General features: G+C 40.3%; 2 protein-coding genes across 3 annotated transcripts in view; one reads left to right on the forward strand and one right to left on the reverse strand.

The window, feature by feature from the left end:
* Nucleotides 1-5091: 5091 nt before the first annotated feature.
* Nucleotides 5092-7986, reverse strand: LOC146702513 (uncharacterized). The gene is made up of 2 exons (XM_085467186.1): nt 7886-7986; nt 5092-7205 (listed from the first exon to the last, which is right to left on the reverse strand). Exons 1-2 carry the CDS (start codon nt 7973-7975, stop codon nt 5349-5351), a joined length of 1947 nt encoding a protein of 648 aa, XP_085323312.1. The 5' UTR covers nt 7976-7986; the 3' UTR covers nt 5092-5348.
* A 1288-nt stretch (nt 7987-9274) lies between these two features.
* Nucleotides 9275-18232, forward strand: part of fmn2b (formin 2b) — a 65316-nt gene continuing 56358 nt past the window's right edge. Inside the window, exons 1-4 of one of the 2 annotated variants that reach the window (XM_085465419.1) lie at nt 9275-11188; nt 13112-13362; nt 16046-16224; nt 17708-17858. In XM_085465419.1, coding sequence (XP_085321545.1) covers nt 9588-11188; nt 13112-13362; nt 16046-16224; nt 17708-17858 — 2182 coding nt within the window. In that variant the 5' untranslated portion in view covers nt 9275-9587. The remainder of the gene's footprint in view (nt 11189-13111; nt 13363-16045; nt 16225-17707; nt 17859-18232) is intronic. The other variant, XM_085465418.1, reaches the window with a different exon arrangement.

Raw genomic sequence — 18232 nt, forward strand, 5'->3', positions numbered from 1 at the left:
TGTCCTAGGTGAATGTATTGAATTTTGCTTCCCTTTGGTCACATCATGTCTGATTTGTCCCAGCTGTGCTGTCCTCCTGTGTCTCATTCCCCTCGTTATTCCCCAGTGTATTTAAGTCTTGTGTTTCTCTGTGTCAGTGTTGTGTCCTCCCTCATGCTGTGTGTTCCTCTTGGAGATGTTTAGGTTATATTTTCCAGTTTACTTTAGTTCTGCATCTTTTCCATGTGTCAGCAATAAAGCTGCATTTTGAGTTATTCCCGTGTGTTGTGAGTTCTGCATTTACGGTCCTCTTCCTGCCTGCACACAGCTGAATCAAGACAAAGGACACGACCACAAAATTGACTCAGTAGACTCACATTTTGCCTGGAGGAGGAATGGTTAGAGCAACTAGGGAATTTCTACCGGAGGATAATCCATGCTGCGGATCCCTACAAGAAGCAACTGGAGGTAGTGATGGTGAGATGAAGCCTCATGATGAACTGAAGCTTCCCATCCAACTGGTCGACTCATGGTTCGAAGCATTGTGATGATTCATTTGCTCTACTGCGTCATCAAGTGGACAATTCAAGTGAAACGGGCTCAATGATTATAGTGATGTGATGTGTAAACCGCTAAACTGAATAAATAAATTGTTTTTCATGGTTATTTATCCTGAATATTGTCTCAGTATGTCTGATACAAAAGAGAAAGTGGAAACTATCAGTACACAGTTTTTGGGATGATTGTGTAACTGCGTAATCATGCTTATGTACATCTCAATAATGACACAAACTAGTGTGTGGCACTTCAAGTTGAATGAATAAAGGAATTACTATTGTTCATGACACCAATAACTGAACTCTAAATATTAGTTATATTTAATACTATACTAATTTTATATTATATTAATTTAATTAATGTTTGTGTATAATAAATTGGCAGCTTAACACAGGAATGTACATGGAAACAAAAAGGGAGGGAGTTGTGATGTGAATGTGCTTGTGACTTTATAACAGTGCTCATGACACTAGGGTAAAGTTTTCATTTGTTTTTATTCAAAAATAGCAGCTTTTCCACAGTGCTGGGCTTAAGACGGTTCCTCTTTTTTGAGAGGATTTCTCCTGCTTTTGAAAATATCCTCTCACAGGGCACAGATGAAGCAGGGGTTGCAAGAAAAACCACAGCAAGTTTATACAAGTTTGGATAAAGAAATTTGTGTCCAGTACTCCAGTAGCTATGTAACACGTACGTAATCCAATTCCACAACACGATGTGATGGGGGAATCAGCTGTGTTTTGCTGCCCATTTTATTTCGAATCTGGCGCGAACCGGTGAACCAGTTCCCGAATCAGTCACGTGGTACGGACTGCCCGCGAGGCCTCGAACGTCACTGCATACGTAATCAACGCAAGCCTCGATACGCGCTTCAGAAAAACGCCCCCGCGATTACCCGACGCGCGATTCGAAGCTTCGACACACAGGACACATCACTAACTGGAGGTAGTGTTTGTTGATCACTTCCTGTCATCCACTACGTGTCCCGTCAGTTTCTTGGACATTAAAGCACTAAAACAAATAATCATGGACTTGAGAGCAAGCCTCTGTTTTGAACTGTTTGGCATGGGTGGCCCAGGCAAGGAGGACTCAGCCACCCTTCTAAAAACCCTCGCAGCTTAGTTTGCTCAGTCATTAGCTTTGCTGTTAGTTCAGCCTGTAGCTCAGTCCGCTGCCCGGCAGCCATCAGCTCAGTCCGCTGCCCGGCAGCCATCAGCTCAGTCACCTACTGAGGTTACAGTTCAGCCTTCTTCCCAACCACCAGCTCCACTACCACAATTGTCACTGCAGTCACCTGCTCAGGCTCCAGTTCAGTCTCTTGTTCCGTCCCCTGAAGCGTGGCCTCCTGCTAACTTGCCCCTACTCAGTCCCCACTAGTTCAGTTTCCTGCTCAGTCGCCCTTAGCTCAGCCATCTCCCCAGTGTGCAGCTTAACCATTAACACAGCCCCTAGCTCAGTCATCTACTCCACCATCCGCTCCACTCTCACCTCAACCATCACTTTGGTTATCAGCTCAGTCTCCTGCTCTGCTCCCTGTAGCTCAGGTACCAGCAGCGGAGCCAGCAACTCAGTTAAACATCCGGTTGTTAGCTCACCCACCAATTCTGTTTGTCACTCCACCACCTGGTCAGCTACACACTCAGCCAGGGGTCCCAATATCTACTGGCCCAGCTTCTGCTCCTGCTGGAGGCTCGAGTGAGCCAATCCAGCACTCCGCGGCTCCCATGCCACTCCCATGTCTGTCTCCGCTGGCAGTTCAAGAGAACTGTTTCAGCCGTCTGCCTCTGCTGGAGGGTCGAAGGGGCCCGTTCAGCCGCCTTCAGCCTCCGCTGGAGGGTCTGAGCGGCCCGTCCAGCCTTCGCTGTCGCCTGCAGTGTCACCACCTGCGGCTTCCACGGCGTCGCCTGCAGTGCTGTCAACGCCTGGTCCTGCCTCTTCTGGTCCTGCGGTAGCCACGCTGCCGCTTTATCCAGGCCGCTGACTGGACTTCTTCGCTGGCGTGGTTGGCCGCCTGAACTGTTTTCACGACGCCCCTACAATCCACATGGGCGGCTTCCGGAACTTCTTTGTGAGGGACTCTTGTGCCATCGACCTCCGGGTCGGCCTCCTGAATTGTTTTTTTTTTTTTTAACTATTTCCTGAGTTCCAGTGCCTTTGAGGGACCTTTTGTTTTGGACTTGGTTGCTTGCAAACAGAGTTTGCATTGCATGGTCAGAGCTTATTGAGTGTTCTGTTTAGGTTTCCGGCAATGCGAAGAATTACCAGTATTCCATATGAAACAGGAAAACACTGCCATATAATCCATGTATTTCTTCTGGGTGAAAGGGAGTCATTCCTTCCAACTGTTGCCAAAGGGCTTGCTCATAGGGGGTCATATGAGCAAGCCCTTTCGCTATGAAGTGCCTTGAGGTGACTGTTGTGATTTGGCACTGTATAAATAAAATTGAATTGAATTTATTATAACAAAGTAACTGTATTCTAATTATCACCTATTTAAGCGGTATCTGTAATGGAATACAGTTACTCATAATATTATTTTAAATACGTAACGCCAGTACATGTATTCCCCAACACCGCCTTATTTTAAGTCATACTCTATTGATTCTCTCTCTCTGACCTTTGATATATATGATTTAAATTCAAACATTACAATTATTAAATAAAAATTTCTTTTTTCCCATTTTGTACTTTACCTTGAGCTATCATTAACTCTATCACATATGAATATTCAATTGAATATTAACACATTATCCTTCATGTCTAATTTAGTTTACATGTTTTATTTCAACAGGATTTATCATTAGCTGAATCTCTTGTCAATATCTTGACTGTATGATTCCAACATGATCTCAATACTCATTCTCTTCATGATTCTGATTTTGTCTATCACAATATAATCATAACTTTTTATGAAATCATATGACATTCTGTGAACATTTGGTTAGTGATTCTGACCAAGCACTAAAAGCTTCAGATAAGATCTAGGGGTCCATGTTTACATTCTCCATGGGCACAAACCATCCAATCACAGAAGTACACACACACTGGATGTCAACTACTTTTACCCTCTAATCTGGTCCAAAATGCTGCTACATGACTTTTAACCAGAACTCGTAAAAGAGAACACATAACTCCCATGCTCGCTTCACTCCATTGGATGTGAAAATTACTTAAAATTTTCCAAAGTATCACGTGTCTACCACTGTTATTCTTGTTGTTGAGTATTTTTGATGAACTCTGTTTTTCCGACTGTCACTGTGTGGTGCTTTTGATTGATTGATTGATTGATTGATTGATTGATTGATCGTACTTTATTCATCCCGAGGGAAATTGGGTTAAGGTTGCCAGCCGTGCCAGCGCCGTTTTGGGTAACATGTTGAGCCAAGAGAAATGTGTTCTTTTACTGATATGAGATTTTTTAATTTTTAATATTTAATAGGAAGAGCTGCAGCAAGTTGCACATATGTGGAACACCCACATAATACGCAGAAGCAGAAATGCAGTTGCTCCAAGTGGACGTCCGATTCTCATGTACACCATCCCTCATCTCTTTGGAGGACAGGATCATCTGAAAGAGGTTTCTCGGGAGGCAGTGGATGCTTGTAAGCAAGAATGTCAACAGAGAGGACCTTATACCTGTGATGAAACCGTTTTCAGCTTGTGTTGCCTTATAATGTCAGATAACTTCTTACTTCCACCAAGCACAGCAGATGAATCCATTGAACTGTATCTCTTCCTGAGAGCCTATATACTGAAGGACTTATAAACCTAAATATAATTGGGCTTTGGGAATTTTTACGCATATATTTTTGGGTACAATGTTTTATTTGTGCAATAAACAATAGAAAAGACATTCATTATTATTTTGTTTGGATTTTCGGTTGAAGATAGTAGCAAGCAAGCATGTCTAAATATATTTAACCAAATCTGTGTACTCCAACCTTTTGGCATTTCCAATTATTTTTTAACTGAATTTCTATTATATCTGATTTCTGTTTTAAGACTGTCAAAAAAACATTTTTTAAACTGCTGATCCTATACATTATCATTCATGAAATATTGTTTTCAATTTTACTGAACACATTGTGCAACTGCTATTCATCCACGAACTGTTTCTTGTAAACTGGTAAATGTAAAAATTCTGCATTATTTAATAATTAACAGACACTGTTAGATGTTAACCTCCCTTTTATTTGTGTTCAAGGAGAAGAAAACACGGACTCTTGATAAACACTACAAAACTTAACTTATGTGCCAATTTTCTGTCTTTTATTCCAGTCAACTATTGCATCAAACACATTGCCTTCCAAAGTTATTCCCTTAAAATATGTTCTAAACAAATGACTGGTGGAAAGGTAAAAAAAATATACTTGAAAATCATTTAATTGAATTATTACTAAACAAAACATCCCCTCTATAGCAGACATTTTGTATCCTACAAAACTGCACCACAGACCTGTGGAAAAGGACCTTGACACATGATAAGAACTAATAATAAGCATAGATCACCTCTTGCTGCTAACCATATGAACTTATTAAACGTAATTAGTTAACATTTAAACTAGTAAAACTTTTAAGTATGAAAATTTAAACTGAAATTTACATTTTTCATGGTGGAAACAAATTGATGTTATCCACAATTTTTGAAAATAAATTCAAATATGAAATAAAACACTTCCCTGAAATTTAAGCTCTTTCTTTTTTTATACAATGATGTGTTCCCTGTTTTTGGGTTTAACAAACTTTAGAGCTTCATAGCCAGTCATTGTTAGTGCAAACCTTTCATTCTTTGGTTTAAACATGATGGACTTTAATCAAGCTATGCTGAACTCATAAGAGCTTTTAGCAGCCAAAACATTGTCCAGTTCATTTCGTAGTTCTGGGTAGGACGTGTATGTCCATGGTAGTTCCAGAAGAGGGCCGCATGTGTGTGCCACAGGTCGTCGTGCCAGTCCATCCACAGGCGTGAACAGTACCTCAACCTTGTCAACACAGATGACATCTGACCCAGTAAGAAACCTGAACATCCTTCTGAGCCCTGTATCGTCAAGTCCTCTGATGTACTGGTGCAGAAATCTGAAGCTCTGCTTCTCTGCTTGAGTGGTGGGAGAGGCAGTAAGCAACTTCAAAAGCTTTCTCGTTTTTGGCTTTTTATCCTCATACATTTGTAGGACATCTTGTGGGCTTTGAAAAGCTTCTTTTAGGAAGTAGCTTGCAACTAAGGACATTTTCTCTGCGGCATATGCTGGTTTTTGGATTAATTGTTTGTGTGCGACTTTCAGAAGAAGGCCTTTTAAGTTCTCTTTGGTTGGAAGCACTGATACATCCAGGCGATCCATGAGATCCAGCACTTCATCCCTGTCTTCATCTGAAAGATCTTCTTTTAGTGCCCTTGTTATCAGATCCCTATCTGATTGACTTAGGTAAAAGAGAAGACTTTCAAACAGCAGATCATCTGATACTTGATTCTCACCGAAGATGAGTGCCACTGTGAAAACAGGAGCAAGGCGACAAGGGAAATATCCATGGTCTTGAAATCCCTTCAGTAAAATTCTACCCATGGATTTCCACTCTTCTTCTTGCCATTTAGGAGACAGTGATGGCACTCTGAACTCCTCTCCTTCAGCTGTGTTGTCCACAAACTCTGACCAAAATGCAGCATACACATCTCTTGATACACCGTCTGCATCAGCTCCTTTTTCATCAATGTAGGTGTATTTTAGAGGGTGTATGAGGAGTGCTGGATCTTTGAACTGGCTGATCATCTCCTCCAGAATAGTAACCCTGTGAAGTTTGGTGGTAACACAGACAACATCATATGATCCTGCAGAGCTTATTGCTTCATTGCTTATAGATGTATCTGGACTACTGACTGCTGTGTTTGTTGGAGGAAGTGTAATGGATGTGATGACCAGATCATCTTCCTCAAACTGCAGGAATGGTTCATCTATTACAGTGTCATCAAGTTGACAAGGCAGAGGCTCTCCAAGGTAGGGTCCAATCATTACCTCAGATGTGTCTAATAATACATCTTCATCAGCATTCCTAGATTCTGATGATGAGATCACAACAGTGTGAGAAGCTTCTTCATCTCCATTTTCATCATTGGAAAATCTTCTTGTGCACAAGTAAAATCTCAACATTCCCATTTTAAGTGCTGAATAGAGTTCTCCAACTGTGACATCTTCATCAAATACGGCCTCTTCCTGATAGTCTAATATGTCATGACTGAACACTTCCCATCTTCCAAATTTGCTTTTTCCACTTGGAAAGAAAAGATCTTTAGCATACTGTAATATGTCAGCTTTTTTGGAGTCTTTGGGCACATCAAAGGTCCTTGTTCCTCCTCCTCTGCGCTTTCTCACTTGCTTACCTTCATGGATCCACCCTAACTCAATTTTTCGAGTCTTTTTCTCAGCCCATTTGTTGTTTTTTGCATATGTTCTTTTTCTCTTAGAAACAAATGCCTCCTCATGATCAGGTTTCTTCTCATTTTCATTGATTCCCATCTTTTCCTTTAATTTTTCGAGCAATGAGTTTTTTCTTGATTCCTTAGTACTTGCACCACTGTTTTCCAAGCAGAACCGTCTGGCAGCTATCCGGTCACCATATGTTGGGATGTAACCAGACAGGGTCTTGTCATCCATGAAATCAATCACTGTGACATCAATCTGTAATAACAGAGATATTTATTACTATACAGAAGTACAAGGTATACCTGCTGCCACACCACATGAGGTACCTCACTAAAAAAATGTATGTACATTTAACATGTGTTTTGATAATTGTCTGTTATTATTTTAGTGGCAGGCATCAATATTTTGCATTTATTCTTTTCCTCTCTCTATGCCAGCAACATTAATGAGATTCTCTAACATGTTATTAATAGAAATATTACAGTATATACAACGCCCACCTTTGAAAAAGTAAATTAGTATTCACGTATCTTTCAGTTGCACAGAGCACAAAGGGTTGAACTCACTGTTTTTTTTTAATTGAAGCCAAATATCAATATAAACAAAGTTTAATTCATTTGTTTTTAGATAAACAAGGAAACATTGTGCATCACATAATATAGCGATATATTTAAGAAACCTGGAATCTGCATACGGGTTAAGTAGTAACATGTGGTCATACAACGACCCAGTTTTATACAGCGGGTTAATTTGTTTTACATTCTCCATTCCATATAGATCCACACCAATGCAGCCTACCGTTACGTCCTTACGCAGTCAAAGCGAGAGAAGCGAAAACCGCTGTGGTTGCTAACTTAGCAATATGTCATATTTTTAGACGCTGTAACTTCGTAAAAAGCGAGTTTTACAAGTTTCCCCCTCAAGAGAGCGCTTACGTGTTCTTGTAGCATTCGTAAGAGACAGTCCTCAGGTACACCACGATTCCGAAGAAATCTCAGAAGTGGGCTATCAGTGTTTGTGTCCATGTTGAAAGCAGGGCATTCAAAGTTAAGTGCCAGTTCTGAAGAGCGTGAGCTCTCCACAACTACCATGGATTTGGGTTTCCGAACGCAACACGTTTTACGTTCTTACAATAAAAATTTTTATTGTAATGGTATTTTTTTTACGTTCGTACAATATAATATTCATATTGTACGAACGTGATAATTATGTATATTGTAATAACGTGATATTATGTTGTTCAAACGTGAAAAGTATATTGTACAAACATGATAGTATATTGTACAAACAGGAAAAGTATCTTGTTAGAACAATAAACTTTTCACGTTATAACGTGATACACTTGTATTTTTCTTTTGCCTGGGTGGCAGCTCTACGCTTCTGTAGTATGACCCTGATTTTATTGATTTTATTGTTCTTAATCTATTGTGCTCATTTTATTGTTTTTAATTCTAATTATCATTGCATACTTTTTATTTTGTGCTAATTGTATTATTTTAAGTTTTTATTTATTTTATTTATTTATTTTGAGTAAATCTCTCTCTCCTTTTTTAAACTTATTCATGTATCATTTGTGGCATGCCAAGTGTACAGCACTTTGTGTTCAGCTGTGTTGTTCTGAAAGTGCTATATAAATAAATTGCTTGCTTGCTAAAGATGTTTCACAAAGAAGAGTCATTAAAGAGCCCATGTGTTTCCACTGTGAACAACTCTCTTTGAATGGATAATTCAAGTGCATTTGAGGCTGAAAGTATTCACAGATGCACAGGTTTAAATCTGATTAAGTCCTTTCAGAGTCGTCTCTATTTTCAAGTTTTTCTGTTATAGTAAGTTAAAAGTCTCAGTTCAGCTCATCAACTGAATGAAAGAACCTTTTTTTCTGCCACTACACATTTTAAACACAATCTTCCTTTTCATTTGCAAGCTCTTTTTTACATTGACATTATAGTTAGTGGGGCTAACTGCTATGAGACAATATATTTATATGGTCTGAACCACACAGAATATGATCCATTTCAGCTTATAAACTGTAATCTTATTCAGCTTTGACTATTTCTGACAGATATTTTAATAACTGTTTTTTTTATTAAGAAAAATCTATCCTTCATGTTGGTTTTTAGTTCAAAGACCAACATGAAGGCCCTTATAACCTATCCCCAGCTGCACAGTGTGTGAGCTACCAGCAGCACCTTTATTCTTCCCAGGTCCTGAAAGATTTGTGCCTCCATCCCAGTCTTTCCATTTCTCCCAGTCTACCTCACAAAAAAGCACTCTACTGAGCACACAGTGCCTGCGTCATTCCTTTCAGCAGATGGAGATGAGGGGGAGGGTAACACAGAGTGAGAAAGGGGTGGAAGAAGAGGGAGCCATATGTCTACTCTGCATCAGTGTCAACATCACTGCCACGCGAGCCTTCGTCACCGGAAAACAACAAGGAAGATCGTCACACAGGAGAGCTTAAAAGAACAATCATCAATAGCAGCAGCAGCCGCAGCAGCGGCTCCTCCTTCACCAGACGTGCATCCACAAATTGGGCAAGAAGCTTGAAATTGAGCATCTAAATATTGTCCTAGAAGCTCTTCTAGGCATGACCTGAGGAAGCGGCAGCTAGTCATCGAGCTTTCTTGCTCCATCAACATGGGTAACCAAGAGACAAAGCAAAAGAAAGCAGCAGCAGCATCAAGCAACGGAAGCTACCCATCGCTAGATGAAGGATGGAGAGAGGGAGGAGGGGACGTAAAAAAAGGAGGAAAGAAACTCCATGGTAAACATGGAGGTAAAGGAACAGGCAGTGCAGGAGGAAGGGGAGTGACGAACGGCACAGGACTAAAAAATAAAAATAAATCAGAGTCCAAGTCTTCTGTTTTCTCCATCCGGAAGCGAAAGGGTAACCTTAAAGGAAAAGGAGACGTGTGTTCATCAGTGAAAGGCTCAAAAGAGGATGTTTTAGCATCTCAGCACGATGAGCTGGACAGCACAAAAACACCTGATCTGTCTGCAGATGAGCTGGGGCAGTCGGACACTGAGGCTGCCTTTCCTGAGAAGAGAAAGAAGCAGGGGAAAAGGGATGATGGAGATGAGAGAGACGAGAAGCATGAGATGCAGCAGAAAGCATCGACCGCAAACTCTCCTGCAGAAGATGGAGGGCAGAAGGGAGGGAGCTCAGGATCAGACACTGATATCTACAGTTTCCACTCAGCAGCTGACCATGAGGATTTGCTTGCGGATATCCAGCTCGCTATAAGGCTCCAGCAACAGCAGCATGGGGGGGTTACCTCAATTGTGGAAACACAAGGAGGGGGAGGAAGGAATCTAATTTGGGGGGAAGGAAAGGATAGGAGGAAACAGAGTAATGGGGTAGTTAAATTAACTCCTCCTGAGGTGCTTGACCTGACCCCAGAATTAGAGCTGGGGTCTGATGCCTTGTCATTCCTGGAGGGAGGATCTATTATTGGCTCTGTCAAGCAAAACGAGCCACTTCCCACACAGAATAGCCCCTTCAACGCAGAGGTTATTGAGAAGAATGAGGACAGGCATCTGGAGCTAAAGGGGCAGGGGCAAAGAGAAGCTGCTCTTTGTGTTTCCACAGGCACAAAAGACCAGCATGCTTTGCTTCAGCAGCGCCCTCACACAGATATTTCCATAGCTACTGAAGGGGGGGCAACAGTCTGCCCGGTGACCATGACAACTGTTGGTAACAGTTTCCACGATTTTACATTTGACAGCACTGGGAAAATCACAGGGGAAGAGGAGGGAGCAAGTGCTGAAACCCAGCAGGAGCAGGTGAGGGAGCTTGAGATGGATGCTAATCTCAGTCTTCCACTGCCAGACGACAACCATAGAAGTCCTGAGCCACTAGAGGGACTGAGTTCAAGAACTGTATTTGAAGAAGGTGAGATTCACTTAGGCTCAGGTACCAGCGCTGAGTCTCTTGAGGACTGCTTAAGTGCTGACTCTGAACCCAGCCCCTCTACCAGCACCAAGGCTTCCCCCTCCAACCAGCAGTTTAGGAGGAGCAGCGCCTGCTTTAGCCCACTACTTCCTCAGGAGAGCCCCACATTGGCCAAACGCCTCCTCAAGTCTGCCCACCCCGCCACCTGCTCTAGTCCTGTGGTGAAACCTTACCCTCCCATCTTCCCGTCCTACATCAAAACCACTACAAGACAGCTCAGTTCCCCAGGGCACTCACCATCTCATAGCCCCCTCTCCCCACGCAGAGCTCACCATAACTTTCACAGGTACTGGTTGTTTGCATGGCTGATACTGGTTCTAGAATTTTAAAGCACTGTAATGTCAAAATGATCATATGAGACCTAATTTAAAACGTAACATCTAACAAGATTAGCCTATTTAGCACATACAAAAAACTCAAATCTTAGCCCCACGTGGATTAAAACAGACTATATTCTTTTCGTTTTCATAATTTCTCTTATTTTCAAGAATAATCTCAACATTTTCGCTGTTATTTTCATTGTTTTAGAAACATAGGTTTGTGGCAAAGTGGCACTGAGCAATTTTCTTGTAGTAAAAGGCATTAATAATGAGAGATCTGCTAGACTGTAAGCAAACCACGAGATCAAGGACGTATTTAGTGTTTAAAATAAGTACTGTATACGTCGTCAGTATTCTAAAAAAATATATATTTCTAAAGGTGCTATTGACATGAAATTCTCACCAGATGTTGGTAACAACCCATCCAATTCACACATGCAATGAAATCAAACCATAGTTGTGCATAAATTAGGGTATTTATAATAATGAGAAATGACTCAGGAAAAAAAAGTATTGAACACACTGAAAACGTTTTAATACTTTGTCATCACTAACAAGGACTTTTGTACAGTTGCATGGAGGAAATTCATTGCTCAAGTGTGATTTCGGCCCACACAAACAGTCTTCAAATTTTGAGTGCTCGATGGGACCCTTCTATGAACTCAGAGCTTTAGTTCTTTTCAGTTGGATTCAGGTCAGCAGGATTCTAGCCATTTTCTTTTCTTTCTCTGAAACGTTTGGTTTTCTTGTTTTCTTCTCTGTCTTGTTGAAATGTGCACCCTCATTTCATCTTCATTATCCTGGTAGATGGCAACAGGTTTTGGTCAAGAATATCTTGGTACATATTTCCATTCATCCTTCCTTAATTATATGAAACGTGCCAGTGTGGTATGCTGAAAAACAGCCCCACACCATGATGTTCCCCCCTCCAAACTTCACTGTTGGTGGTTTTTTGGGGTGATATGCAGCATATTTGACCCTCAAACATGTTGTGTATTATGGCATCTAAAGAGTTCTCCCAGTATTCCACTCGTCTAAATGTTGTTAAGCAAACTTTAAATGTGCTTAAACATGCTTTTTCTTCAGTAATTGAGTCTTGCATGGTGAGCAATGCCTGTCATGGCAGTTGAGTGCATTGCTTATTGTTTTCTAAAACAATTGCACCTTAGCGCTCCACAAGTGATGCTTGGCACTTGGAGAACTCTTATGATGATTCTTTTCACTCCACTGTCTAGTCTGGATCTAACTCACTCGTATTAATTTGCACTAAGTGGCAGACTTGCTTTTTAATCACTCATAGAGTTTAGCTGGTGTAATGTAACCTTCTGTGCCTTTTTCCACACTCTCTTTGTTCATGTATTTAATAGTTTTTCTTTGGGTCATTTTTCAGTATTGCAGATAATTTATGGAACTCTATGGTTTGATTTCTCTTTACATGTATAGATTGGATGAGTTGTTACTGACATATGTAAGAATTTCATGTCAATTCCTGAACTCATGGCTAAACTCAAGATGAACATTACATTATTACACAAACATCTGAGTGTTTCTGTAATAACATTTTTCTCAACAAACGATTGTGAAGTAATACAGTAGTTTAATGTGTTCACTGATTATTGGATGCAAATCATCTTTCTGTGATATTTTGGATGATCTCACTGTGTCTACAAGAAGGAAATGGTCCACAGAGGCTAAACGCTTTTGTACTAAGCCGTAAACATGCGTTTTAATGTTTAGTTGAGCACTTTATCTATGGAGAGGATGAAGGCTCTGTCAGTTTGCCTAAAATGGAAGAAATCAGAAAACTGTGGAAAAGTAAAACTAACTGTAAACACATTACAAGAAATGCACTTGCAAAGCTAAGCTAACCGGGAACATAAATGTTACAGGATGATGGCTGAAGGTTGGCAGGTGCGCAGAAAACGCTCCAGAAGCCTTGCTAGCCCTTTGAGTCGCTCAGCTGACTGGACAGAGGAACTAGACAGGCGATTGAGAGGCAAGGAGGAAGATGGAGGTGGCTTACTGAGCTCAGGAGAATATTTGGGGGGCCACACAGGAGGAGGCAGCCAGCCCATCTGTGGAACGAGAAGATTTTCATGTGGACAAGTATCTACTTGTGGTTTTCAGGATGTCTTTACAGGTGAGTATTAAACAGTGTGTGGACATGTGTGGGTGTAAGCAGGAATTATTTAACTTGTTACTTAGTCAAAAGGGTTAATACTATATGCAAGGTCCTATATCAGGTCCCTATATCACTCTGGGAATATTTAAAGAGTTTAAAAAAAACTCTATATGAACTTCTGTCAAGCTGTTTGACATCAGTAAAGGCCAGATGGCTCTGCTTGCTGCTTGTGCTAGTGAGGTGCTGCTGATGCAACTGGGAACTTTATGGCAATATTATGAAGCAAACAGACTCCTTATTGGGCTACATTTGGATCAAATCTGACAGGCAAATCATAACCAAATTTTCAGTGGCAGTTCATGGATAAATACATCTCATGACTGGCAAATCAGATCTTGATGCATTCTCAATCATCCAGGAAAGTAAATCTCCAAAAGTTGATTGTGTTCATCTGGTCGTAGCGTTTTGTGGGAGAAACGTTTCATCACTCATCCAGGTGACTTCTTCAGTCTCAGCTGACTGCAGGTTTCCCCAAAACGCTACGTCCAGATGAACAGGATCAACTTTTGGAGAGCAGACTGACTTCATATTCTAACAACATTTATTCAGGCTTTACTGACAGTGCTGGCATGCCACTTTATATTATTGGATAAAACTGATATTGAGAATGCTTAACTGTGAAGACATAATAGGTGATATCCCACAATACATGGCTGTAGCTCAGGTGGCAGAGCAGGTCAGCCACTAATCAGAAGGTCAGTGGTTCGATCCCAGGCTGCCTCCTAGCTGCATGCCAAATATCCTTGGGCAAGATACTAACCCCATGTTTGCCTACTGGTGGTGGTCAGAGGGCCCGGTGGTGCCAGTGTCCGGCAGCCTCGCCTCTGTCAGTGCGCCCCAGGGTGGCTGTGGCTACAATGTAGCTGCCATCACCTGTGTGTGAATGTGTAGATGACTGAATGTAGTGTAAAGCGCTTTGGGGTCCTTAATGACTAGAAAAGCGCTATATAAATGCAGGCCATTTATCATTTACATATGTTATTGTAATACACTGATTGTAATGCAGTGGTATTGTATCTTATCAGATGATGGGGTATCTGGTGATTCCCACCTCTATAAGGCAGTGGAAACAGCTAGAGAAAACAAGACACACTGAATCAGAAGACGAGACAAGGGTGAAGTAAAACTAAAAGCAAGGCAAAAGGTAAAAATAACTATCCAAATAAAACAGGGAGTGATATGTGATAACCAAACAGGGAAACACAGACACAACTTAATATAGGATAACTCACAAATAAAGACAGAACAAGAAATAAACTAATCACAACCAGAAAGTGAAAACAAGACTAACTGCACTAAGGAAAATATATGGTAAAAAAAGGTAAAAACTCAGCAATGAATCAAAAAACTACAAAGTCCAAAACATCAGCAGCATCTGGGCAACGACTCAGGACCATTGGACATAGTGGGTAATGTCTCAGTAACCTCAGTAAGGTGCTGTAGCAGTTGTGGTACATGAAGGTACTTTGCTTTAATATGGCAGCCTCATACTAAAATGTGAAAAACGTCATTCTGGTTCACAATACAAAACATGTTTGTGACAGACTGGTGAGCTGTCCAGTTTCCCACAACCCTTAATTGTGTAAACAGAAGAATATCAATGGATGGATGGAAACAAACAACAGACATTGTAAAAGGAAAATGTTTGGCTAGATGGAAGATCTCAAAGCACCAGGAGAGAAAACTCAAAGAAAATAGAAAGTCCACAAACAACCCCACAAACCATCCAAACAAAAATGTGTAGACAGAGATGTCAGTGTTTGTGACAGATCTGTAAGAATTACACTGAATAAAATTCTATTGACATTCAAAAAATTCAAAGGAAAAGTAGACTGCTGAGTGCCATTGTTGAGTCACAAATATGCGCTAGTCAAAATTATGCTGTCATCACATCAGTAAATTCAGAACATGGGTTTGGTGATGATGATGTCATTTTTCAGGATAATAATAGATTTTGTCGATGAGAGTGTCAAACCACTTCTTTAAAAAACACATATCTTTTTAAAGAAGGTGAAGTGAAGACTCCATGACAAAGCTCCACGCAGCAAAGCTGATGTCAGCTACTAGCTGAGAAACGTGGAACCAGGTTGGTTTTATTAGTGAAAAAGCTGAGCCAGGAGGTGGAAAAGGTATCATAATAATTGTGATTTTTTAAAATGATAATTCCACTTTTTTGCTGAACAGTAAGTGAATACATATTTTTCTTCGACTTAATCTGGAAAATCAGAATCAGAATCAGAATCAGAATACTTTATTGATCCCTGGGGGAAATTATTTTTTGTTACAGTGCTCCATTTTAAACCATTTAAAAAATATCCTGTTATATACAAAAGTTTGTGAGGTACACGTCACAAAAATCTAAATATTCTGCTATATAACAAAAATAAAGTAAAAAAACAAAACAAAACAAAACTGAAAGACCATCCGACAAATATGGCGATTTTTGCCGGGAGTTGTACACAATTGATCAGTGAACAGTTTCAGTTAAAATATCCCTTTTGATCCATCTCTGCCTTTCGCCCATCCTAAGGATTAGAAGGAGTAGGTAGCCAGTGCACATTATGGTAGCCTGATACGAATCTTTGTGCCACTGTACGTCCCACAAAAAATTCTGTTTTTCTGTTTTCTCCCTGATGTCCAGGTCGAACTCTTCTGGAGAAGCTGTTCTTGCAACAGCAAGCGGATGAGCCAGAGGAGGCTGAGAGGCTCTGCTCTAGGATCTTAGCAATGGGCCTCCTGCTGCCATTCACAGACTGCTTCAGAGAACAGCTGGGGGGAAGCACTACCCACATCACCTCCACCGCATCACCCAAGTTCGATGTATGTAGTTTTACACCACACCCCTATCTTCTCATGTTAGCAGTGAATTATTTTCATTGTCATATTTTATGGGAGGCTATTTCAGATGAAAAAGGGCATATGTTGGCACTATCATTATATTAAATGATAGACAATGTTGGGAAGGTTACTTTAAACTTGTATTCCACTACATATCACAGAATAAATGCCCCAAAATGTAGTTTGTAACGTATTCTGTTGGGTTACCCAATGAGAGTAACGTATTCTGAATACTTTGGATTGCTTAATATATTGTCATGCTTCTCACATGAATGTACTATTGCTGTGTGATTTATTACTATTACTGAACTGCACATGACAATTTGCAGCTAGCAGGTTGTTAATGCTATTCATCAAGTCTAACGGTCTGCAGTCTATGAACTAACCTCAGGTAACGCCAGCTAACAGTGTTAGCTCGGTGGTGAGTAGCCTTCAGTAATAGTAATAAATCACACAGCAATAGTACATGGAAGACACTGAAGTGACACATAACCCAGGTAGCTACCACAACTAAAACAAGGTATTTGCAGTAGGCTAACGTTAGTTTTTAAAAAGAAATTACTTCCAGATGTTTGTTAAGGTTGGGTTCTTTTAAGAGCAGCTTGGTTGCTGGCAAACAGAGTTTGCATTGAAGGGTCAGATTCCGCCCATTCCTTGCTTCTTTAAGTGGTGTCGGAATTTCCAAGTAAGAAATGCATTCCTGCCCGTGCACTGCTGGCTCTGTTGTGCTCGCTCTAGGTCCATTGTGTAGCTGATGCCAACAACATTAACAAGTACAAAGGCAACCTGATGCACCTGCATATTTGATGAATAGCATAGAGACTGTGCCACTGTTGTTTATTCAACCTGAATATTTTTTAACTGTATCAAAGGGAATGCGAAAGAAATGAAGAACAGCCTCTTGTTTGAATCGTCTGTGCTCAGTGATTTTCGCTGATTAAAAACAGAGACAAAGTTCATCCAGCTGCACTGACTTCTGGCATAGAAATGGTCAAACTCAATGAAAACAGCTGCAAAACGTTACTTTTAATGAAATGGTACTGAAGAGCGTGTAAAATTTGTGATTTTTAAGAAAACTGTACTGTCTGTACTAAGTATACTATATAGCAAATGATGAGTTAGTTAAGCTGGACTTGTTGTTGTCCTTACAATTAGGGTCACCAGTAATACTGGCTTTAATATGAACAAGCAAACATGTTTTAAGAATAAACAGAAAGCATAATGCACAAAGGTACTAAGTGTTCCACACAGGATCAACTCATGAACAAGAAAAGGAAAACAAATTTTGTGATTTCTAAGCTGTAACTGTGACTGCTGTTTGACTGGACTTTGTACACAAGACTGGAGTTGCACAGCTCTCTAAAAACGAGTATTTATGATTGACATTTCCAAATGTGGAGATTTATTTGTGAAATGAGGATAAGTGCAACTGTAACTGTTTTTTAAAAAAAATATGTTTACTTAGCACGACCAGCTTTACACATGGGCAGCTGTCAACCAGCCACCACACTCTTTGGATCTCTGTGAGGGGAAACAACCAATTCAGATTAAAGGCCCTTGGCCTCAAGCCAAACCAGGTGGAGATAACAGGAATGGACTTCAATCTGCACAATCAGGTAAGAATAGCACTGCTCTGTAGTCTAATCTGTAGTTCTTGTTGGTGGTTTGTGCATGCCCTAAAACTGATACAGTGTTTATTCTGTGGTCCTGGCTCTATATAAACAAACAAAAACACATTATTACCATAAGGTTATACCAAACACTGAAACAAACTAACCCTTTTGTTACAGCTGGATTGAATTCTGTATATTACAATTTTTAAAAACTCTTACTCTTACTTTTTGCGAAGTAAGCTTTACACTTTTGATTGTTTTACAATCTTTATGATTTGGTAGGCTAACACACAAACATGTGAAAGATACCAATCTTGTCATCTCGCTTATATAAAAATGCATATAAACATTTTACACTTTCTTCGTGTTTATTCATT

The sequence above is a fragment of the Copadichromis virginalis genome, linkage group LG8 (assembly GCF_057382275.1).
Source record: "Copadichromis virginalis isolate Kocher_CV1m ecotype Utaka linkage group LG8, C_Virginalis_male_GT1.1, whole genome shotgun sequence".
NCBI lineage: Eukaryota > Metazoa > Chordata > Actinopteri > Cichliformes > Cichlidae > Copadichromis > Copadichromis virginalis.